Source organism: Pinus tabuliformis, chromosome 3_2, assembly GCF_031772625.1.
Source record: "Pinus tabuliformis cultivar Carrire ecotype Pingquan chromosome 3_2, CPIR1, whole genome shotgun sequence".
Taxonomy (NCBI): Eukaryota; Viridiplantae; Streptophyta; class Pinopsida; order Pinales; family Pinaceae; genus Pinus; species Pinus tabuliformis.
Window position 1 is genome coordinate 718496642 of NC_142302.1, and position 24792 is coordinate 718521433.

Consider the following 24792-nt stretch of genomic DNA (forward strand, 5'->3'; position numbering starts at 1 on the left):
GCCGTTGAGTCCTGCCAAGCTCAACTACATTAAAATTATTTCTGCATCAGCTCCACCTCCTGAATCTGCTCCTTCAAGCAGAGCTCTCGACTTGTACGCTCATTCCCCTTGGCTTGGAGATGACGCTTCTTCGGATCCTTTAAAGGAAATATTTCCTTCTGATGAAGCCATTATCGAGACCATGTCTCTCGAGGAATCCCCTTGGTCTGATCATCACCATCGTTCCTCGTTTCTCCCTGCCCACCGGGAAATGCTTACCTATCTCGAGCGGTTTGCTCCTTTTCTCCCATCCCAACCCCTTCAGGTGCCCATCCAAGTTTACCAAGTGTCTTCTGAAGGAAATATTGGAAACATCATGCAGACCCAGGCCATCGACATCTCTGTGAAACTAGGGATTGTTGAGAATATCCATGTCGGAGTAACTTGTACTCCGGAGGAAATTCAGCTCTATAACGATCTTTTTCACGAATTTCGTGATGTCTTTGCTTGGTCCTACGAAGAAATGCCCGACATTGATCCTAGTATCATGGTGCATGAGATACCTACATATCCGGGTGCTAAGCCTGTTCGCCAGTGTCTACGCCCTGTGCACCCACGAAAGGCTGCGGCTATTAAAGTGGAAGTTGAAAAGCTTCTTAAGGCTAGTTTTATTTACCCCATCCCACTCACAGATTGGGTCTCCAATATTGTCCCTGTGACTAAAAAACATGGTACTATTCGAGTCTGTGTTGATTACCATGATATCAACTGGGCCTGTCCCAAAGATAACTTCCCCACACCCTTCATTGATCAGCTCATTGATGAGTGTGCTGGGAGCGAAATGTATTCATTTATGGACAGTTTTTCTGGGTACAACCAGATCAATATTGCACCCGCAGATCAGCATAAGATTGCCTTTATCTGTTCATGGGGCACTTTCGCCTACAAAAAGCTCCCTTTCGGTTTGAAGAACGCCAGTGCTACCTTCCAACATGAAATGTCTTATGCATTCCATGACATTCGCCACATTGTACAACCCTACCTGGATGATCTACCCGCTCATTCAGCCAAGCGCCAGGACCATCTTGCTCATCTTCGCGAAATCTTTCTCCGCTGTCGACACTATCACATCAGGCTTAATCCTCATAAGTGTGTCTTCTGCGTTGAGTCAGGTAGACTGCTCAGGTTTATCATCTCCCGAGAGGGCATCCGTTTGGATCCCCTTAAAGTCGAGGCTATTCTGAATCTTCCTCCCCCTGCTTCTTTGTAGCAATTGCATAGTTTGCAGGTCAAAGCGAATATTTTAAAACAATTCATCCCTAACTATGCCAAAGTGGCTAAAGGTTTCACGCGGTTATTAAAGCGAGATACCCCTTTTCATTGGGATGTCGCTGCTCAAGAGTCATTCGAGCGTCTCAAGGGTCTCCTTGTTTCGGCTCCATTGTTGCGTCCTCTGAATTATCATCGTGACTACACTCTGTATTTGGCCGCTGCCGATACCACTATTGGCATGGTTCTTGTTCAAGATGATGATGATATTATCTCAGACGCAATCTTCTAGATACGGAAACTCGATACGCTTACGTAACTTCGATCATAAGGATCAGTTTCCAGTCGCATATCTTCATAATAATTTTGTAAAGCTTCCGCATATTCCCCTTTCGATTGAGCTGACATTCGTTATGGTCATTCATTCCATTGCAAGTAGGTGTGGATGAAGCAGAAGCGAGAGTGTCGGCTTGAGTAACGCAAACATTGGTGAGAATCCAATGCCCCAAAGACCTAAGGGTTCCTCCGCAAGGTTCTACTCGACATATCAGTCACTCTATTAGCAGTATTCTTTTTCTGCTTGATAACAGAATGAAATTGTTGAATAAAAGAAGCCCGTCTTTCTTATTGAATCTCTATGAGATCAAAATGAGATCAAATCTCGAGCTATTTTTGAACAAAGTTAAAATAAGGAGATCATGGAAGTAAATACCCTTGCATTTATTGTTGTTCTATTGTTCCTTGAAGATTGCAATTTTCTATGAATCTCCCATTTGTCATCCAATGATGACACTTTGCTTTCATCGAAAGATAAAACATATTATCATTTTTTTCTCATCGAAATTCAATGAAAAGTAGAGAATTTGGCATTGGCCGCCATTTGTGCCGTCCAGAATTTCCGCCATTATATCTTGTTGCGCACTACGACCGTGGTTTCTGATTGCAACCCGATGACATACATTCTGTCACGTCAGTTGTTAGGGGGAAAGTACTAGAAGTGGATCATTATCCTCCAAGAGTTCGACTTGGAGTTCACCACCGCCAAGTCTAAGAAATCCCTTGTCTTTCCTGAGTTACTTTGCTCCTTGCCATCTCCTATCGTGCCCTCTCGGTTAGAGGACCATATCCTGGACGAAACTCTGTTCCTAATTAGCACCCTCGATCCCTGGTACGGGGATATCATTGTTTATCTGCAGACATCCTCTTTTTGTCCCAATGTGTCTAAGGATGCTCGACGACGGATTCGTCATCAGTCTCAGCCCTATCGTATCATTGGGGACACCTTGTACCGTCTCGGCGCTAACTCTGTTCTCCGCCGATGCTTAACATTCGAGGAAGCTGAGCGAGTTTTGAATAACTACCATTCTGGCACCTGTGGTGGTCACATGTCTGGATATGCTACTGCTCAAAAGATCCTCCGCGCCAGTTATTTCTGGCCCTCCATCTTTAAGGATTTCATTCTTGCCGTCCGCTCTTGTCATGAGTGCCAGATCTACCAACAGAAGATGCATGCACCTCCCGCTCCATTGCACCCTGTTGTTACCGTCGATCCTTTTGCAAAATGGAGCATTGATTATATGACCTGTAACCCTCGCTCGGCTGGGGGGCAAGGGTATATCATCGTTGCCATTGATTACTTCACAAAATGGGCCAAGGCAATGCCCACATTATCTTAAGACGGTCACACAACAACGCAATTTTTGTTTAATCATGTTATTTCATGGTATGGAGTCCCTCAGGCTATCGTCATTGATAACGGGAAGCATTTCCGTAATCACATGATGGCTGAGCTAACAACCCAGCTAGGCTAGAGGCATGATAGTTAGACTCCATACTATCCTCAGGCCAATGGCCAAGTAGAAGCTGTCAACAAGGTTCTAGTTACGATGCTTCAACATACCATTGGCATGCACAAGTCTAACTGGAACTTGATGTTGTTCTCTGCCTTGTGGGCCTACCGAACTTCTGTGAAGGATGCCAACGGTTTCACTCCATTTCAATTAGTTTACGGACTGGAGGCTACCCTTCCAATCAAGTGTGAAATCCCTTCTTTAAAATTGGCCATTGAATTACTCCCCAACACTACTTCGGTAGAAGAACGCCTTCTTTACCTAGAACGGCTGGATGAGATCCGTCGGCTAGCCTCTCTAGCTATCGAAGCACAGAAGAAGAGAGTGAAAACTCACTTCGATCATATTTTCCATCCTCGTTCTTTTGTTGAGGGAGATTTAGTCCTGCTCTATGATCAAGTGAATGATAAGCTGGGAGCAGGCAAACTTGAGCCCATGTGGCACGGGCCTTATATTGTAAAGAGAGTTTTGCAGAAAGGGGCCTACGAGCTAATTGATTATGAAGGGAATCCTCTCGATAAGCCCCGAAATGGGCTTTACCTGAAAAGTACTATGCATGAATTCCATGCACTTTTGTTTGTACATACGTGTATTTTAGCAGGTGTGTTGTGTGTGTGTTTTCATCTTTTTGGCTTGGTGTGAAGGCGTGATTGCCGCTTATTGTGTCTTTTTCTTCTTGTACAGATGTCTGGTGCACCATACGTTGGTTTCGTCGATGGTACCTGCTGCAGTACTCACAACTTGTCCTCTGCGGCATGGGTGATCTATGATCCTCATGGTGAATTGATAGGCATTCAAGGTGTTTGTTTAGATTGTACCACGAACAATGTCGCTGAATATAGTGCTGTGATTGAGTTACTGGTCGAGGTGATTAATCTCGGTATTCGTACATTGGTTTTGAACCTAGACTCTCAGCTTGTCGTCCACCAGCTCAATGGGCAATATTCCGTCAAAGACCATCAGATTTTAAGGTTGTATTTATGTGTTAAATTATTAGAGAGGAATTTTGATTTCATTACATATCAACATATTCCATGATGATTAAACACGTTAATTGATGCATTGGCTAATCATGTATTAAACAGACATTTGCGTAACATGTAATCAAAACAGCATACAAGAAGCATGTAAAACACAATAATAGACCATAGGAATATATATATATATATATATATATATATATATATATATATATATATATATATATATATATATATATATATATATCTCGTGTGGCGCACCGAGGCACTCAAAAATAAGTGTACATGTCCAAATAGAGTCTGTGTTCTCCGTACATTTGAGACACATGTCTCTCAAAAAATCACCAGCAGGAAATAAAAACCTAGGTGTCTACTGCGGTGGGTTATGCTCCCTATAGCATACCACCGCTTGTGTCACCCGCCTCAACAGGCGGTGCACCCTGGGTTCCACTCCTACTGTGTGGATCTGGAACGCTCTGGGGACCTCCTCGATCCCCATGTAGTCAGGGATCCCTGCCGTCAGACCCTCAAGGTTTCGGGCCACCGTCTCCACCATATCATCTGCTAGAGGAGCCAAGGCTAGTGCTGCAATGCCCTACGCATCCCTCCGCGCCTCTGGAGCCAACCCGACGGGTCTCATTGGTCCTACATATACATACCATATCATTCGTCATTAGGACATATACATGAAAAAATCAAAACATCATAAAAATAAAAATAAAAAATGTGTGATCAAGTGTCTTACCACCGTCATCCCACTGCTCTCCAGCAGGCAGTTGCATGTCAGGATCTCCGCGGAAGTCCATTCCGGCATATGGAAAATCCTCCACGAAGATCGTCTGGCGCTCAAGCCACTCTCGGAACAATGTCCCCCATGCCACCGGTCATCCGCCACCTCCTCGTGGCATGGCGTAAGCCCATCGTTTGGCCCTTGTCTCACGTGGTTTGGGTGTTATTGGGAAATCTAGTGTCCATTCAGAGCTACTAGTCCCACTAAGACTGGTAGCTATCTTAGAAACAAACAAACTAAAACTACTTTCATTTTCCTTTATGAGAAGTAGATAAGAGAGGAATGAAGGACACCAACCTCAGTCTTGCACTTGGTTCCTTGCTCAGTTCCTCTCCCTTCTGACAGATCCTTACTACTTCTGCTTTGCCTACCCAGCTTCAAAGAGCACCTGTGGAATCAAAGCAGCATAATACTATTGAAGAACAGAGATCTACAATCATAAACAATATAGGACTAGATATATATTGACCACACAAATGCATATATCATCAAACATACAAGAATGTGGAGGAAAACTTGAATAGCTTTATTAATATCAAGAATAGCAAAGAGGATTACAACCAATTGTTCTGACCTAGCATCATCCTCCAGCATGAAAGCCCTTCTTTCACCTCATGAAAAGCTTAGATCACCAAACACTATGATATTCCACTAAGAAACCAACAACACTTCCTTACAAGATACAAAATTCCAGCCTCTGGATCTCTGGGATGAGGGATCCATATATAGATGATTGCAGGGGGGTGAGTCAGCTTCTGGGATTTTGATTAGTGTCCTCTCTTTGATAGTTCTTGATTCCACTTGGAGATTGATGATCTCTTACTCATCCCTGGGCGAATTCAGAGAGGCAAGTGTCACTGGAGAAGTTTCTGGAAGATCCCATGACGATCCACCTTGTAAACTGTCTCTGCCATTTGTCTACTCTCATCCATCGCACCCTAGAAAAGGGCTTTTCAGTATGCATCACACCCTTTTTCACTAAGCAGGTGGGATGCATCGCACCCTCTGCACTGGGTAGTCTGTATGGTACAGCTTTGACTAGTTCTGAGCAGTTTTATGTGGAGAACTCCTGGGAGATGATGTAATCAGCTGACCTTGTTCCTTTAGTGTATGAAACAACACTTTTAGGGAATTAGGAGCCCTTGGTTTATGGACATGTATGATCAGGGTTGCAGTGCCCAAAAATTTCTATAACAGTTGCCCCCTAAAGCAAGAGGTTGTTAATCTTTTAATGTCGGGTGAAATGCTTTATCATGAGGATCCGATGTTTTTTCATGTTGGAAGGCGACCTGTAATAAGATACAATACAATAGATTATCTTCATAATATTTTTCATGATCTAGCTAAGGTGGGAATTCCCATGCTCAGCTTTATAAATTCATTTTCGTGTACATGAGACAGACAACCGTCTGTGTGGCAGACTGATGATTTTGATAGAGTCATCATCCTTTGATTCGGATGATCATCTGTGCAGCAACAATGTACATTTGATGTCTTTATTCTCCTGAATATATCGCAGCCCAGATGGATGAAACTAGATCTGGGGTCTTCAAACTCGTCCAATCTTCACTCGGAGTACAAGTTGATCCATGTGAAAGATGTTTTGGAGTTGAACATGGAAAGACATCGCCTGATTACCAACCAATGATGTAAGTTGTTAACAGGCGCGAGAGGAATCACCGATAATGATGATGACCCTCATAGGAAGGCCTTAATGAATCCCACATCTACAACATGGAACGGAGTAAATGATTTTTGGAGGTGAAAACAATCTGATGATACAGGGTTCAGGGTGGCGGTCATGAAAGAATGGAGCATGAATGTATTGTAGTGGATGAGACACAGGTGAATTCTCTGAGCGACTTCTCTTGAACATACTGGCGACACTGACATGGATTGGTAGTGTTAACCCCAAATATGGATGGTGTGATGGACCAATGGTGATATGACTGGTGAACGGAATAACCCAACCCGACTTGGATGTGGAGTGAAAGTGTCATGTTCAAGAGCGACTTGTTACCAATAAAGTTTCTTCAGGTTTTCTTCCCAATTTTTCCCTAGTCATTGCTGACCGGTACTTCTTTATTTTTTTTAAGCTTGAGGAGGATAACATATGCTTGTTCTATAATTTTCCCTTCAGGAAAACCCGTCTCTATGTTTTAACGAGCCTAGTAACAGTGAAACGCGTTCTTGTCTATATGGACAAGTTTGTCGCTATTCGGTTTTAACAAGTTTAACGACAAAGATAACTTGGTCCTTTTCAATTTTAGAGAGTCTGAAAGGGACGTAAAGGAAACTCCAATAATCCTTTTTCGTCATATAATCCCTTAAGTCCGAAAAAGTATAAAATAATACGAAAGGGATGAATTTTCGATAATTTTAACGAGCCGAACAAAACAATCGCTCGATCTTTTTGTGTAATAATCCCTCAGGTCCAAAAAGATTAAAATCTAGAGGAGGGATAGCACTTCTGATTGCTTTAACAAGATGGAGAGGCCAATCACTCGGCAATATTTTCATATTTTACGAGTAAGATCAAAAGAGCTTAAAGGAGATTCGTATTTTGAGGAACGAGTGATAATTTCAGGTAGCAGTTGATTCCAGGTAAGGTTTGGAATTTTCCATTCACGGCAATGTCACAAGGATGGCTAACAGGATCACTCTTTGTAGTTGTTCCTAAAAAGGGGTAAACAATCAAATGGAGGTGAATGATCGGCTAAAACAGAGTGGAGGTGATGGTAAGAACACGACCAGGGCTCAAAAAGCTGATGATAATGCATTCAGAATGGTTATTTAATGGAAATTGGTTCATTTCTTTTATTGAGCTTAAACTCTGGGGGAACTTTTGCTCATTGCTAAGGTTTATTTTTTAACAAGCTTGAACATCGCATAAAAACTACTTGTGATAATGGTCATCTATTTAATTTCACCGCTAATCACTTTGTTCCTTCAAAGGTTGTACTGCTTGTTCAATTTCTTCATCAAACCGATTAGAAATGAACAATATATGTTTAAAAATGACTTAAAACACTAATATTTTACTCGAATTACGTGAAAAGTAATTTAAAAGTGGTTTTTACCCCTCATTTTACCATTTCATTTGAAATTTCGTTTATTGGAGCTCTGGAGGTGCTTTTCCCCCTTGATTTTCACCAGCTAATTCTGGGAGATTCTGTGGACCATTCTTGGCACCGTCTGGACCAAGTAGGAGCTAAACTTGAGATCTTCAGTTGCATTCCTTCCTTTTTGAATTCTGTGTTGTTTTTTGCCAAATCAGGACCCTGACTCTTCTCTTGCTTGTTTCATAGAGATTCATCGGAGCAAAATGGTTGTTACATGGTGAGAATGCGAGCATGAAGAAGAGGACATGCTTGCTTTACATGATCTGGTTACGGTAACTGCACTGCAGAACTGTGGCCTGTTCAAGTTTTTCTGCATCTCTAGCATGAGGCAACAAATCAACTTGTTGCAATATCTTCTCAATGCATGGGATCCTACCAACCAGGTGTTTCAGATTAGAGGCAAATCTATCCCCTTGACTGTCGTGGACATCTATTTTTTGACCGGTTTATCGAGGCGTGGTGCCCCTCTTTCATTATCAGGTTCTGCCCGTGGGGGCGAATCCGTGAGAGATTATATTCACCAATATTGTAGAGAGGGATCTCAGCCGAGTAGGGATGACAAGATCAACATCCAAGATGTTAATGATCGGTCCTTGAGGACCATTCTGTTCACTTTTGCTAGACTGCCTGGTAGTGCGGCTCTTCATGTGGCTGACAGGTCCTATATGCAGTACGCCTTGGAATGCCTTGAACCAAAGGTGTTCAACTGGTGTGACGCAGTGATCCCTGTGATGAAATAACAACTGACCAAGGTAAAAAGCGGAAAATCTAAGAACTTCGGCTATGGTTCTATTTTGACCACTTTCGCCTTGGAAAAGATCCCACTGATGCAGCCGCAGTACATTTCACTTGGCTTACCTCCACCAACTGAGCCACGGATGCAGAGATGGGTCGACCTTATGGCCCGACATGCTGGTCAATCTCAGGTTTCCTTTTCTGATACCTTCTTCGAGTGGTTCAATCGTCAGGAGATGGTTTTTTCCGAGTATCCATATGCTAGAGAAAGATTTCAGCGAAAATCACATGGAATGTCATTTGTCGACGCGTTTCGAACCAACCAGTGTAGAGATATGTTGCTATGGATTTCTGGGGTGACCCGGATTTAGTGTTGCCGGCTGGTGAGCAGTGGGGTGTTATCGGTAAATTCTCTGACCATATCTCTATTTATCATTTCATTTTATAATGTTCTTGTGCTTTCTTCTATTAGGACTAATCAAAACTCATGTTCTCATGCAGATACTGGACCAGTTCGGCCAGCAGTACGTCTGAGAGTACCAGCTGCCACTCCAGCAGGAGAGGCTTTGGGGAGGGCTATCCTTCGCGACCTTGATGTGGCCGAGACTCTTTCATCATTGCAGGATTAGATCGAAGGCCTCACTCTCGATATTCCAGACGTGAAGACTGATGAGCTGCCTCTGAGGTTGCAGCGACATACTACTGATGTGCCGAGTCGATGGACTAGGCTTTTACGCATGATTGCAAAGGCGGTGACTTGTTATCACCAGCATCATTAGACTAGGGTGCCCCCTAGAATTTTGCGTTTTGGGTCATTTGAACGATTTTGTCCTGGTTACAGAACATTATGTATAAACCATAAACAGTTATATATATATTTTTTATTTTCGGAGCTTTATTTTGGTTGAGTTACGTGATCTTGATGCAAATATTTGATGAAATTCTTCTTTTATAAATGTTGCAAATGTCTATCTAACACATAATTTGCCAATGAGTCTGTTAATTTGTTTAAGTTTCTAGAAATATGCTGATATTGAATAGCATCAAACTGCCTTTCCAAAATCTTGACCCTTAGGAACATGCGATAGATAGCTGGATTCCGTACGGAGTAGATACCAGTGAGTTGTAGGATGATGAGTTGTGAGTCTAGCTTGATGACAAGTCGGCGTATGCCACGCGTAATGGCATCAGAAAGGAGCTCTATCAACACGCTGTATTTAGCAATATTGTCTGTTGAGCGACCAATACATACCCCTCTGAAACTCACTAACTCGCCACTTGGATCGAAGATGGCCCAGGTCGTAGAAGATAGGTTTCGCGAACTACGACTCGCTCCATTGGCATATCCAACAAATGATTCCAATAGGTCTGACATCTGCAACAAACGTAAAATCGGATCACTTAACCAAAACAATTACCCTTAGCAAAAACAAAAATATAACAAAAGCATAGGGGTCACTATCTTGAGTCAAGCATAGTAACGCTTAAGGTACAACCCATTATGGGGTTGCGCCAGTGGAATCCCATCATAATCCACTAACTCGTAGGCTCCTTTTTCTAACACGCGCTTAACAATATAGGGGCCCATCCATAAAGACTTGAATTTACCTACTCCCAATTTATCGGATTCCTGGTCGTAAAGTAAGACCAGGTCGCCTTCTGAGAAGACACGAGGTTTGACATTCTTGTCGAACTGCACCTTGACTTATTTCTTATGGGCTTCGTTAACCAAAGTGGCATCACGACGGGTTTCATCCAATTGGATTAGTTCCAAGAAACGAGCCTCCTATTCTGAAGTTTCGGGGAGAAGGTCGATCACGAGTTTGAGGGATGAGATTTCACATTGAACTGGCAAGATTGCTTCCAGGCCATACACCAGTTGGAAGGGTGTAAACCCGGTTGGACTCCAATCATCCTTTGCAGCATCCACTTCAGGACCTTGTTGATTGCCTCAACTTGTCCATTTGCCTGTGGATAATACAGAGTAGAGCTGTCATGGGACAGCCCTAATTTGGCAGCCAACTCAACCATCATGTGATTGCGAAAATGCAATCCATGATCTATGACTATGGCCTGTGGAATGCCGAATCTGGACACTACATGATTGAAAAAGAAGAGGGCAGCCGTTTCACCGCTGTTGTTTAATGTAGGCATTGCCTCGACCCATTTGGTAAAATAGTCTACTACGACTATGATATACCCATGCTCCCCAGCCAAGGTGGGGTTACATGTCATGAAATCTATGCCCCATTTGGCAAATGGCCCAACAGAAACTACTGGTTGCAGAGGTGCGGGTGGTATTCTGGTTTTTCGATCAAAGATTTGACATGCATGGCAACTTTTGACTGTGGTTATGAAGTCTTTGAACATTGTTGGCCAGAAGTATCCTGCTCGTAAAATCTTTTGTGCCGTAGCGTAACCAGATTGATGCCCCCCACACGCGCCTGAATGGCAATCATTCAATACTTTTCTGGCCTCCTCATGGGTGAGGCACCTCCTCAGAACTATATCGACACCACGATGGCAAAGTGTATCACCGACGATCATGTAGTCTTTTGCTTGGTATCGAATGCGTCGTTGTTTCGAGCGGGAGGTATTAGACCTATATGTTTGGGTTTGGAGATAGATTATTATGTCTCCATACCATGGATTGCTTGAAGATATCAGAAACAAAGATTCGTCCATGATCGCTTCTTCTAATGTTACATCGTTAGACGATGATGGGAGATCGCATAGTAACTCCACGAAAATCAGGGATTTCTTCGATTTGGATTTTATAAATTCGAGATCAAACTCTTGTAGAATTTCTATCCATTTTGAATATTTTCCCCCCAACAACTGTCGCGACAATATATAAGTCATGGGGTTGCAATTTGACAAAATTGTAGTTTTTCGAAAGAGGACATAGTGTCGAGATCTCTGTATCACTTGAACATCTGCGAGAGCTAGCTTTTCAACGTAGGAGTACTTGCTTTCTATATCATTTAAGTTTCTACTCAAATAATATATAGGATGTTCAATTCCATTGTCTTCTTGAACTAAAACCATTGTGATGGTCGTATCTGCTGCAGCCAGATACAAGTTAAAGTCGTTTTGATAATCAGGAGCATACATTAATGATGCTTTTATTAGGGATTCTTTTAAAGCATCAAAGGAAGCTTGCGCGACTTGATCCCAGACAAAGGGTACTTCTTTTTTCAATAGACGAGTATAACCTTTAGCAAGTTCGACGTAATTTGGAATGAACCTCCTGAGAATGCTTGCTTTCCCTTGGAGTTTCTGAATCTGAAGCAAATTTGAAGGTGGAGGAAAATTAATGATTGCCTGAACCTTACATGGGTCGAGACGAATCCCGTCCTTTGAGACCACAAAGCCAGGTAAACGACCAGAACTGACACAGAACACACATTTGTGTGGATTGAGTCATATCTTGTAGTGTCGGCAACGTAGAAATATCGCTCTCAAATGCTGCGGATGATTGGTCCACTTTCGCGAAAGAGCCGGAAGATCAACGAGATATGGTTGAACGATGTTTTTGATGTCATGGAAGGCATAATTCATTACCCTCTGAAATGTTTCCCCTACGTTCTTTAAACCAAAGGGTAGCTTGCGATATGCAAATGTGCCCCACGGAAAAATAAATGCAGTCTTTGACTGGTCCTGTGGGCGGATATTTATTTGATTATACCCAGAAAATCCATCCATAAATGAAAAGATTTCACATCCAGCGCATTCATCAATTATCTGGTCAATGAAGGGTGTAGGGTAGTTGTCTTTCAGACAAGCTTGATTTACATCCCTATAATCGATGCACACTCTAATCGTTCCTTGTTTTTTCATTACAGGAACAATATTCGATACCCAATCGGTTAGAGGAATCGGGTAAATAAAACCAGCATGGAGAAGTTTTTCAACTTCTGCCTTGATGGCAGCGGCTTTCTTTGGGTGCACCTGTTGTAGCCATTGTCATACCAGTTTGACATCCGGATACATCTTAATTTCATGTTCAACTATTCTCGAGTCAATGCCTGGCATTTCATCATACGACCAAGCAAAGAAATCTCTGAATTCGCAAAAAATAGCATGATATATTTCTAGTTCTGAAGGAGAACAAGATTTGCCGACATGAATATTCTCTACAACATCTGTTTTGGTCGAGATATTTATGGCGATAGTCTCTTCAATATTGGACAAGTTTCACTCAGAATCCACCGTGTTTACAGTATTTGATAGAAAATAAAAAACTGAGGGATGATGAAGGTCACTAGGAGTATCTTCTTTGTAATCCAGAAGATGGGAACGATGGTGGTAATCTTCCCATGGTGCCCCATCAATCATCATTGACTGAACAATTCCTTCGTTTGTATAATGTACTTGCGACCAAGGATTTGAAGGGGTACTGTTATCACTCAAGAAAAATTTCTAAATTGTTCACATCAGTTCGGTTGTTTGCCAAAGGGTTGATGTCAATTTTGGGTCTAGTCTTTTCATCTGGTTTTAGAGTCTAAATAGTTTGAATAGGAGTCTTGTTAAGAGTATTGTTGGTATGTATAAAGGGGTCATTCTCTGTTTTAGTCTATCATTGGTCTCACATCTCACATGGATATCATATGTCCAAACTCATTTCAAAGCCGAAATTGTCTAGGTGATTTCCTAGCGCCTGTAATCATTTTAAAGTGGTTTTGCAGCACATAAATCCTTTTTAGCAATTTCGCAGCGCAACATGTTTTATGTGATTTCGTAGCGCATAATTCATATTTTGCACTGGTTGCGCTACGAAATTGGGGATTTGTTCGAATCCATAGCCATTCTTTCACAGCTGTCATATCCATCAAAATCCATCAACAGTTGTCAGCCTATACACTTCGTCTATCATATCCGACCGCTTATCCTCGGAAGGCAGGCACTGCTAGTCAAATTGGTCCATCAACAAATGAAGAGGAGAACAGGTCACTATCAGTAGTTTCATCTGCACCTGACAGATTGTGTGCAGGTTCCAATATAGGTGGTGAAACTCGGAAGAACGCAGCATTTGCTCCATACAATGCAAGACTGGGACCACTTCAAACACATGATAACATCAACTTGCAGGAAACAAATATGGAATCATCCAGTACAAGCATTTCACCATCAAGTCTCAAGCTATTTGGCCAGACGGTTTTAGTTCCAACTAATGAGTCAGGCTTAGATGTTAATGTTAAAGGAGCTTTCCAAGAGTTTACGTCTCATAAGAAGGAGAGACACTCATTAGATGGTCAAATTCCTGAGAATTCAAAGTTGGAAAAGATGAAAGGATCGTTGCATAATGTTGGTGTGAAGGCTAAAATGAAAATAGTTAAATCTGAGAATGCCTCGGGGGTGACATCCAATATTCCACCATCAGACTCAGGGACCAGTATGCTCGAAGGTAGTGGTGAATCAAATGCAAATCTGCCCTGCAGGGAAATCCATACAGCACAGCAGGACTCGGATGAGCCGCTATCTGAACTGGATAACAACATGAATTCCCTTTCTAGAGAGCATCAAGCCTCTGTTCCTATATCCATTTATTCGAGACATATTCCAGTGCAAAATGTTGAAGGAGGGGCAGAAGAATGTGTGGCAATCAATACACTGAATGGTAACGGATCATTGTCTGACAAAACTGGGAAGATGAAGGCAGATGTTCAAACTTCACAACTAAACGTTTTTTCACCATTTCCTGGCATAACAGGTTTGTCGTATCCCAAGTCTGGACATGCTGATGGTTTGCCAGAAGTTTTACCATCAAGTTCAGATCCCAACATAACTAGCTGTAATGAAGAGTCGTGTGATGTAGAAATGCAGATAGAGAAACCAAATTGTCAAGTGGAAGAACAGGATGATAATGCACTTTGTGTCAACTTGCCCAATGGAGAAATTACAAATAGTAGAAAGGTTATAAAAGAAAGGTCATCAAGTGGTTTAAATACACCTTCAAGTGCTGACCCTGAAGTTGATCCCTGTTTGGGGATGAACACTGAAGTGAAGGGAAATAGTGAAAGGGATTTTGAGTTTAACTGGGTTGGTAGTGGAAGTTCTCATGCAGGAGAAGAAGAGGTATTAACCAGATTCATACAGTTATATTTGGAACAGTGAATGGTGTTATCGGTGTCATTGTATCTTTTCCTCAGGAGAAATATCTGTTTCTTGAAAGTTGCAAGCAAATCTTGTCAAAATGATCAAGGGAGTAAGGTGCTTAAGCCATGAACAGTGGCGATCATTTAGCTATGAAAGGAAGACTGTGTTTTTGAAATTACACAGCAGTATCGTAGCGCGCTACGAAACTGCTGTAGCTGCATGTTACAATTCCGTTGATCAATTATGATTGACAAAGCGGCAAATCTTTTTGAAAGATTTTGTCATGACACAGGTAGATGAAAATGGTGGACAGCACATCAAGGACGTGGCAGTCTGCTCTACCCAACGTGGCAGTCTGCTCTATTTTGGGTAATTAAAGGATAAAGGACATGCTTCTTTGGATTCGAACATTTTGAGGTAAACCAAAGACCAGTAAAACAGGGATTATTTCCGATGTTTCATGACATTGGAAAACATGTGATATTAAAGAGCAACATGGAGCATTAAAGGTCCATCACAGCCACCGCCAAAGGGAACCAGATGTCAGAGAACGAGAATGATTGTAGACCAAGGCTGTTATGGAGTTAGAGTCATAGTTGATTTAGATCTCTAAAAACTCCAGTCAACACTCTGTTGTATTTATTAAGTAGTTAGAGTTTAAGAGGTGTCATTAGAAGTAGTTTTCGAATTCCCCTCATGCTGGAGGAGGAATCTCGATCAGTTAGAATAAGAGCTCTATATATAGCTGAAACAACAATGTAATCAGGGTTGGAAATTTTTATGGAAAAACTTGTATTTGGCATATGTAAGACTCATTTTCAATAATACATGCTTGATTTTACTTCTCAGGATTCATGAAGGGTTTTTTATGTTCAGAATAGGTGATGTTGTCCTTTTCTTAATTCTTACAGTGGTATGGATGTATAATCACTCAGAATTCACTGAATGTGCTCTGACTTCCTGTATACATGCATAAACTGTGTGGTCCCTTATGAGTTTATGTTCTGAATGTTTAAACGCTGAATGCCCTGACTTCCATGTAAGGTTGAGTTCATTGTTATATTGAGGTGTTGTTGACTCTATAAGCCCAATGGATAGTTTTGTTTAATGTGTTTCCACCATTCATATTTTTCACAGTTGTTCTATAAGAGTTAGCCATCTTATCTTTAATCAAAATCATTAATCCATCAAGAGAGAGCCCTCTCAGGTTGAGGAGGCTAAGCCTCAGCCTAAATTCGGTTTGAAATAGTTACTTGAAGTCTTCCTAGTCTGCAGCCTTCCAGGGCCTGATTTTGAGATAACATTTTGGTGCGTCTGCCGGGAGTCTGAAGATTATTCATTCCCGAAATCAATGGTTGAACTTTTGAAGGTAGCAGGAGCTCAGACATCTATTTGAGGCTACAAAACTACCTTGGCGACTCCACACATCGAATAAGAAATTGGAAGGTGACTCCACTACTAGAAGATCAGTAGCTTGATGAAGTTTCAAGATGAATTCCACTGCAAGAATGAATGCCAGGTATGCTCCTATGAATCGGTCTCATATCCCTGGTTTTCCAAATCCTATGCCAAAGGTTGATTGGTTAGATGATCTTCCAATATTCAAAGATGAAAAGAAAGACAATGCTGCTCTTCATTTGGATAGGTTTCATATGCATGTACGCAGTCTTAAGGTTCATTTCCCTAAAGATTGTCTCATGAAGATGTTTATGACCACTTTAGAAGGAAAAGCATGGTCTTGGTATAAAAGTTTGGAAAATGGTTCATTATATTCTCTTGCTGATTTCCATGATGTGTTCTATGACATGTATAAAGAGTGTCATCCCTCCTTATTGCTGGTCAAAGATTGTTGTAAACATTCTACGAGTTTTATTCAATATTTGGAGGATTGTTATGATGATGATGAATTTATGGATGAAGAAATTTTAGAGGCTCTTCATAACAATGCATTTCAACACCAAGAAGAAAGTATAACATCTCATGAAATGCAGCATGAAGATCAGCAGGGGTTTACTTATGAAAATCATATTACATCCTCTGAGATTGATGTAGAGATGCAGCAGATTTGTCAGGCTTCAGATCATTATGAGTATGAAATTGATTGCAAACACCAAGAAGAAGTACTGGAAGATAGCTTTTACGACCCTCAGGCAGAGGAAAAGGTTGGTTTTTTATGTCAAACTTCTCAGCAGCTTACAGCAATAAATGATCATAAGAAAGAGAAAAATTATATTGTTTATGAGAATCATTCAGAAAAGCAGTTGGATAACATATCAAAGGAATTTTGTGTGGTTGAGAATCAGTTGTCTGAAGATGTAGAGTGTTATGATGATCATCAAAATAACCATGTCCTTTTTGACCCTGTAAGTGATTACATGGCAAAGCTTTGCACACCAGTATTTCATTTTCATTTGCATTATGAAGATCAGGTACATTATAAGTTGATTTGGTCATTTCACTATCATGGTTATTTTGAGGTCAGATACAGTCAAGAGCCTCCAATATCAGAAAAGACAATTGATTGGCTTTATTGGAAATATCATGTTGCTTGACCTACAAGTGGAAATTGATAGGGTAGGTAGGTAGGAAATTGCAAATAAGCTCAAGGTGGACTGAGCCTTTTTCAGTAGATATAGATTTCTTTCTCCTACAGTGATCATCAAGCTTAAGCCCGAGGTGAAGGCCCAAGAAGCTGGAAAGGGATGTTTGTCAAGCAAATTTCCGTTTGTCATAAAAAAAAAAAAAAAGCACTGGACCTACGAGTTCTTAGTGTACTACAGGAGCACACTATCCCAAGTGGAGCCACTGTTATCACTCAAGAAAAATTTCTAAATTGTTCACATCAGTTCGGTTGTTTGCCAAAGGGTTGATGTCAATTTTGGGTCTAGTCTTTTCATCTGGTTTTAGAGTCTAAATAGTTTGAATAGGAGTCTTGTTAAGAGTATTGTTGGTATGTATAAAGGGGTCAATTCTCTGTTTTAGTCTATCATTGGTCTCACATCTCACATGGATATCATATGTCCAAACTCATTTCAAAGCCGAAATTGTCTAGGTGATTTCGTAGCGCCTGTAATCATTTTAAAGTGGTTTTGCAGCACATAAATCCTTTTTAGCAGTTTCGCAGCGCAACATGTTTTAGGTGATTTCGTAGCGCATAATTCATATTTTGCACTGGCTGCGCTACGAAATTGGGGATTTGTTCGAATCCATAGCCATTCTTTCACAGCTGTCATATCCATCAAAATCCATCAATAGTTGTCAGCCTATACACTTCGTCTATCATATCCGACCGCTTATCCTCGGAAGGCAGGCACTGCTAGTCAAATTGGTCCATCAACAAATGAAGAGGAGAACAGGTCACTATCAGCAGTTTCATCTGCACCTGACAGATTGTGTGCAGGTTCCAATCTAGGTGGTGAAACTTGGAAGAATGCAGCATTTGCTCCATACAATGCAAGACTGGGACCACTTCAAACACATGATAACATCAACTTGCAGGAAACAAATATGGAATCATCCAGTACAAGCATTTCACCATCAAGTCTCAAGCTATTTGGCCAGACGGTTTTAGTTCCAACTAAGGATTCAGGCTTAGATGTTAATGTTAAAGGAGCTTTCCAAGAGTTTACATCTCATAAGAAGGAGAGACACTCATTAGATGGTCAAATTCCTGAGAATTCAAAGTTGGAAAAGATGAAAGGATCATTGCATAATGTTGGTGTGAAGGCTAAAATGAAAATAGTTAAATCTGAGAATGCCTCGGGGGTGACATCCAATATTCCACCATCAGACTCAGGGACCAGTATGCTCGAAGGTAGTGGTGAATCAAATGCAAATCTGCCCTGCAGGGAAATCCATACAGCACAGCAGGACTTGGATGAGCCGCTATCTGAACTGGATAACAACATGAATTCCCTTTCTAGAGAGCATCAAGCCTCTGTTCCTATATCCATTTATTCGAGACATATTCCAGTGCAAAATGTTGAAGGAGGGGCAGAAGAATGTGTGGCAATCAATACACTGAATGGTAACGGATCATTGTCTGACACAACTGGGAAGATGAAGGCAGATGTTCAAACTTCACAGCTAAACGTTTTTCCACCATTTCCTGGCATACCAGGTTTGTCGTGTCCCAAGTCTGGACATGCTGATGGTTTGCCAGAAGTTTTACCATCAAGTTCAGATCCCAACATAACTAGCTGTAATGAAGAGTCCTGTGATGTAGAAATGCAGATAGAGAAACCAAATTGTCAAGTGGAAGAATAGGATGATAATGCACTTTGTATCAACGTGCCCAATGGAGAAACTACAAACAGTAGAAAGGTTATAAAAGAAAGGTCATCAAGCGGTTTAAATACACCTTCAAGTGCTGACCCTGAAGTTGATCCCTGTTTGGGGATGAACACTGAAGTGAAGGGCAATAGTGAAAGGGATTTTGAGTTTAACTGGGTTGGTAGTGGAAGTTCTCATGCAGGAGAAGAAGAGGTATTAACCAGATTCATACAGTTATATTTGGAATAGTGAATGGTGTTATCGGTGTCATTGTATCTTTTCCTCAGGAGAAATATCTGTTTCTTGAAAGTTGAAAGCAAATCTTGTCAAAATGATCAAGGGAGTAAGGTGCTTAAGCCATGAACAGTGGCGATCATTTAGCTATGAAAGGAAGACTGTGTTTTTGAAATTACACAGCAGTATCATAGCGCGCTACGAAACTGCTGTAGCTGCATGTTACAATTCCGTTGATCAATTATGATTGACAAAGCGACAAATCTTTTTGAAAGATTTTGTCATCACACAGGTACATGAAAACGGTGGACAGCACATCAAGGACGTGGCAGTCTGCTCTACCCAACGTGGCAGTCTGTTCTATTTTGGGTAATTAAAGGATAAAGGACATGCTTCTTTGGATTCGAACATTTTGAGGTAAACCAAAGACCAGTAAAACAGGGATAATTTCCGATGTTTCATGACATTGGAAAACATGTGATATTAAAGAGCAACATGGAGCATTAAAGGTCCATCACAGCCACCGCCAAAGGGAACCAGATGTCAGAGAACGAGAATGATTGTAGACCAAGGCTGTTATGGAGTTAGAGTCATAGTTGATTTAGATCTCTAAAAACTCCAGTCAACACTCTGTTGTATTTATTAAGTAGTTAAAGTTTAAGAGGTGTCATTAGAAGTAGTTTTCGAATTCCCCTCATGCTGGAGGAGGAATCTCGATCAGTGAGAATAAGAGCTCTATATATAGCTGAAACAACAATGTAATCAGGGTTAAAAATTTTTATGGAAAAACTTGTATTTGGCATATGTAAGACTCATTTTCAATAATACATGCTTGATTTTACTTCTCAGGATTCATGAAGGGTTTTTTATGTTCAGAATAGGTGATGTTGTCCTTTTCTTAATTCTTACAGTGGTATGGATGTATAATCACTCAGAATTCACTGAATGTGCTTTGACTTCCTGTATACATGCATAAACTGTGTGGTCCCTTATGAGTTTATGTTCTGAATGTTTAAACGCTGAATGCCCTGACTTCCATGTAAGGTTGAGTTCATTGTTATATTGAAGTGTTGTTGACTCCATAAGCCCAATGGATAGTTTTGTTTAATGTGTTTCCACCATTCATATTTTTCACAGTTGTTCTATAAGAGTTAGCCATCTTATCTTTAATCAAAATCATTAATCCATCAAGAGAGAGCCCTCTCAGGTTGAGGAGGCTAAGCCTCAGCCTAAAGTCGGTTTGAAATAGTTACTTGAAGTCTTCCTGGTCTGCAGCCTTCCAGGGCTTGATTTTGAGATAACAGGTACCATATTCCTTAGACCTATCTATCCAAACGCTTGATGAGCGTTGATTTGGGTTTGCCTCCCATGCCGAAAACATTGATTGCTACAAGATTTATATTGGGCTTGGAGGCAATACCTGCAGATGATCCATGTTAATATCGTTTTTAGAGATATTTTGAATAGAAGATATCATATTGCAGGTTCCCACCGTTGCTACTTCCGTCAGATTGATTGGAGGCGGTAGGGAAAAATTCCCCATTAATATAGGGTATTTTAGTAGGCCTACTCCAATATTTTGAAGCGAATGAGGGCTTCCATGGATCATTGAAATGCTTCCCATAACTTGTGAACTATTGGGGAGAAATTTTTGTTGGTCGACGATTGTAATTCCTCCGTGAAAGGGAAATGAAATCTTCCTGAAATAGGTCAACACAATGGCTGCCATAGCATATATCCAGGGCCTTCCTAGTAGGATGTTGTAATCGAGGTTTTTGTCAATTACTTCAACATCTATTTCTACTGTTTTTCCCCCTAGTTCGACTTGCAAGTTACTTAAAATCCCGTATGGGGTGTATGTTCGTCCATCAAATGCTTTCAATGTCATCGAAGATTGCGACAAGGGTGGAGATCCTAAAGTTTTCCAGAAACTCATCGACATAATACATGTAGATGCCCCCTCATCAATAATTCTTCGATGAACAGTTTTGTTGAGGGATTTCACTTGAACGAGGAAAGCTAGTTGAGCTGGTAACTGAGGGTCACACAAGATTGGAATCCGTTGGGTCAATCCCACCTATTGTTGATAATAAAGCCTACTTTTGGGAGGGGCAATTTTGCAGTACCTCAAGTGTCGACTTAGCGGATGGCGATTGGGTGAGATCCTCCACTATATTATAATGTTGTGCTGCTTTGGAACGAGGATTAAATGTCGATTTGTGTACTACTCCCTTTTGCGGCTTTATTGTTAGTTCAGGAATGATGGGTGGCACAACTTTGGTCGAAGTTGTTGTCAAACTACTAGGTTGATCAGTAGCCTTGTTTACCGACAGCTGTGGATTCTCGTAATCTTTATTCCTTGTCGATATCAAAGCATCATTTTGTTGCTTCGAAACCGACAACATTAGCACTTGGGATGGGGAAGCATTGTCACTAGCAACCAGATTTGTTCCTGGATTTGGAAATGGATCAATCAATACCGCCGAGGTTTTTGAATTCTTGAAGAATTTTCTAAGCTCTGCTTTATATGGACATTCTCTTATCCAATGATCCTCATCACATGTAAGGCATGGACGATTTGGTTTCCTATCCCCAGAAGGGTTTGCAGAATATTTTTCAGGGGATGACTCCTCCTTTTTCTTCTTTTTCCCTTTCTTTTTCTTCTTACCTCCTGGTTGCTTGGTTTCATTGCCTTTGTCAATAGATACGCCATTTACTTCTGAGCCGAGAAGTTCTTCATTTTCATTTTGACCTGAAACCGTACAGGCATTTTTTGACTTAGCCTTTGCGGTTTTTGTGCTGGTCGTTCCGATCACGCCGTCCCGGCATGAGAGTGTTTGTTTGATTTAGGAGAGGGAGGAATGGAAAATTCCAGTCTAGGAGCACAAGGGATTTTATCGTAGAGCGTGCCAGACTGAGTATAGATCAAGTCTAGATATTGCGCACGAGAAATTACTTGCTCTTCAGTGACGACTCCTCCCTTTGCCACATCTTCCGTAATAGAAGGTAACAACGACTTAATAAACCATTCAGCCAACAGCTGATCAAGAACATATGTTTTTACCATTCTATGATGACGTCGCCACTCATGAATATGATCAGATATGTGAGTGGCCGTTGTTTGCTTGAAATGGGTAAGAATCTCTATTCCCATTTCGTACCTTATGGGTAATTGAAAATGGGTTAAAAAGGTTGTGGCTAGGGTACTGAAGTTATCAAATGAAGCTCTAGGTAATTCAATATACCATTTTGCTGTTGGACTAGTTAACATTCGCTAAAAAAGTTGAAGCCTGATAGAATCATCATTTAGAGTGTTAGATGAACACCACAGGTGAAAGGTCATCCCATGATTCAACGGGTCTTCACCCGAATTTCCATTAAATTTAGGAATATCTAAAGGAAGTTTATGAGGAATTGCTGGCCATCAAGGGGCGTAAGCGATTGGATCATTTGTTAGCCGATTTAGATCTAGTAACTCTAAAGTTGCCACGAAGGGCAACTGTTGATTCAGGTTCGGCGAAGCATACCCAAGATAAGATGGGATCGCCTGAGCAGTGGGTCTTTGCATACCAGCATAGTTCATTTGATGCTGATAACTTTGGTAAGGTTGGTGGGCATAACCATTATGAAATGGTTGATGTTGACCATTTTGAATATACGACTGCCCATTACTTGCAAAGACTTGGTGCTCAGATCCTTGGTAAAATTGTTGGAATTGTGGTTGTTGATATTGCACCAGCCATGGTTGTGAGACCATGTGTTGTTGTCCAATACTAGCTGTTTGACCAAGATGAGGGGTAATGGTACCCGTTTGAGCCTGGGTCACTCCAGTTAAGGAGCCACTAATTCATGATTATGGTGGTGTCGCAGGGACAAGGGGTTGTTGGATTGCGACCTGAGAGACTTGAGGTTGGCATACAACAGGTAATGCTTGTACTTGCGACACCATCACAATAGCCGATGTAGTGGGGATATTTGACATAGGCAGACTTTTTTGCATTGAGTATACAACTCTTGGTTGTTGAGGAAATATTGGCATCCAACCACTGGATGTAATTCCAACATAACCTGAATTCTATTACGAACTCTCGTATGTTTGACCTCTCGGAGGTGAAAATGAAAGGGCATATTGCCCCCAAAACGACGGTAATCTGATGCTTAAGGGAATTATTTTCCTTTGAGGACCGGACTGCCCAAATTGACATTGCGAAGGATCAATTTGTTGAGACTCAACATAAGAGATTCTAGATATTATTTCGGACGAACAAATGGGAACAGACCATACTGTCGAAACAGCCTCTAGATGGATTCCATCCAGTGATTGATAGCTAGTTGCAAAAGATGGTACGCTGGTGAAAATTGTTGGAGTAGCAGCAGGAAGTTCTACTGCTACTATGTCAGATGACAAAATCCTAGATGTCGATGGTTGTTCAGACATATCTAGTCTATCCAAAAGATTTCCTAGCGATTCTACAGGAACTTCCGATAATGGTAGACTAATTTCTGACGAAGAAGGATATAGGGTGATCCCAACTCCAAAATGCAATGGAGTACTAGATGGGGGATCCTCCACAATCTCTTCTATAGCAATCAAACCAGGTGGAAGAGGTAGACCGTCAGGTCCGTAAAATATTTCCGGTGCCGAAGAAGGTATAGATTTTGCAACTACAGATGTTTGGGGAATAACACCTTCTGAATCAGCTGTAGATGGAGCCAGTTCAGGTAGAGAAGTGTTTACCCTCACACTAGGATTAATTCTACTGTCCTCTAGAGGCTGTGGAACTTCTTCTATAAATTCAGGGGTACCAAAAATGTTTGGAGTAACCGGAGTCTCCGAGGGTGTCGGAACACTTGTTCCAACCCGACCGGGTGACTTTGAGTCGGTTAAACGAATTCGCTTTGTCTGGAATAGTTTTGATTCTGGAGACAAAGTTGGTTGACTCGTAAGTCTCTGCGAACAACAGGGTTTTAATTGACTTTCCTCCTTGATTGTGGATTACTCGATCAACTAAAAAGAAAGGGGAAAAATGTTTCCAAATTAAATGAATTTTAGACGCTTTGACACAACTTGTTTTTTCAATTTTTAAGAGTCAAGAAAAAACAAAAGATGACTCTAGTCGCCTTCGATTTTTAATGAGCCTGAAGTGACAATGGCTCAGATGGACCTTTTCCTTTAAGGAGTCTGAAAAGGAATGAAAGAGACTACTGTGGAAATCTAGATAGAGGGATTACCAAACCAATCGCAAAACTGCAGAATACTTTTTACAGTATGGCAGTCAATCTTCCCAAAAGCTGTGTTCAGTGCATTGCAATCGATAGGGCAGCAGATACGGATTCCTATGGATAAAGGATATAGCCTATTGTGGTCTCCCAATATATACTCGATGGTATGTGGGAGCACAATTCCGTATTGGCACCCGTCGTCTCAAAGAGGAGGAATCACCCAACTAACAATGAAAGTG

General features: G+C 41.2%; 2 protein-coding genes across 2 annotated transcripts in view; both read left to right on the forward strand.

The window, feature by feature from the left end:
- LOC149182646 (uncharacterized) overlaps positions 1-14842 on the forward strand; it is a 110817-nt gene extending 95975 nt beyond the window's left edge. Inside the window, exons 4-5 of the mRNA XM_089414621.1 lie at positions 3783-3978; positions 13545-14842. Of these exons, the coding sequence (XP_089270747.1) occupies positions 3783-3978; positions 13545-14842 (1494 nt within the window). The remainder of the gene's footprint in view (positions 1-3782; positions 3979-13544) is intronic.
- A 2357-nt stretch (positions 14843-17199) lies between these two features.
- On the forward strand, positions 17200-19090 carry LOC149182647 (uncharacterized). Its single transcript, XM_089414622.1, has 2 exons — positions 17200-17220; positions 18080-19090. The coding sequence occupies exons 1-2, from the start codon at positions 17200-17202 to the stop codon at positions 19088-19090; spliced, it is 1032 nt and encodes a 343-aa protein (XP_089270748.1).
- The last annotated feature ends 5702 nt before the right edge of the window (positions 19091-24792 follow it).

What these genes read in the sequence shown, in the direction of transcription:
- LOC149182647 (XM_089414622.1), top strand. Translation starts at nt 17,200, where the DNA reads ATGGCAAAGCTTTGCACACCA. An exon ending in TGGCAAAGCTTTGCACACCA is followed by an intron (nt 17,221 to 18,079) that starts GTATTTCATTTT and finishes ATCCATCAATAG; the next exon opens with TTGTCAGCCTATACACTTCG.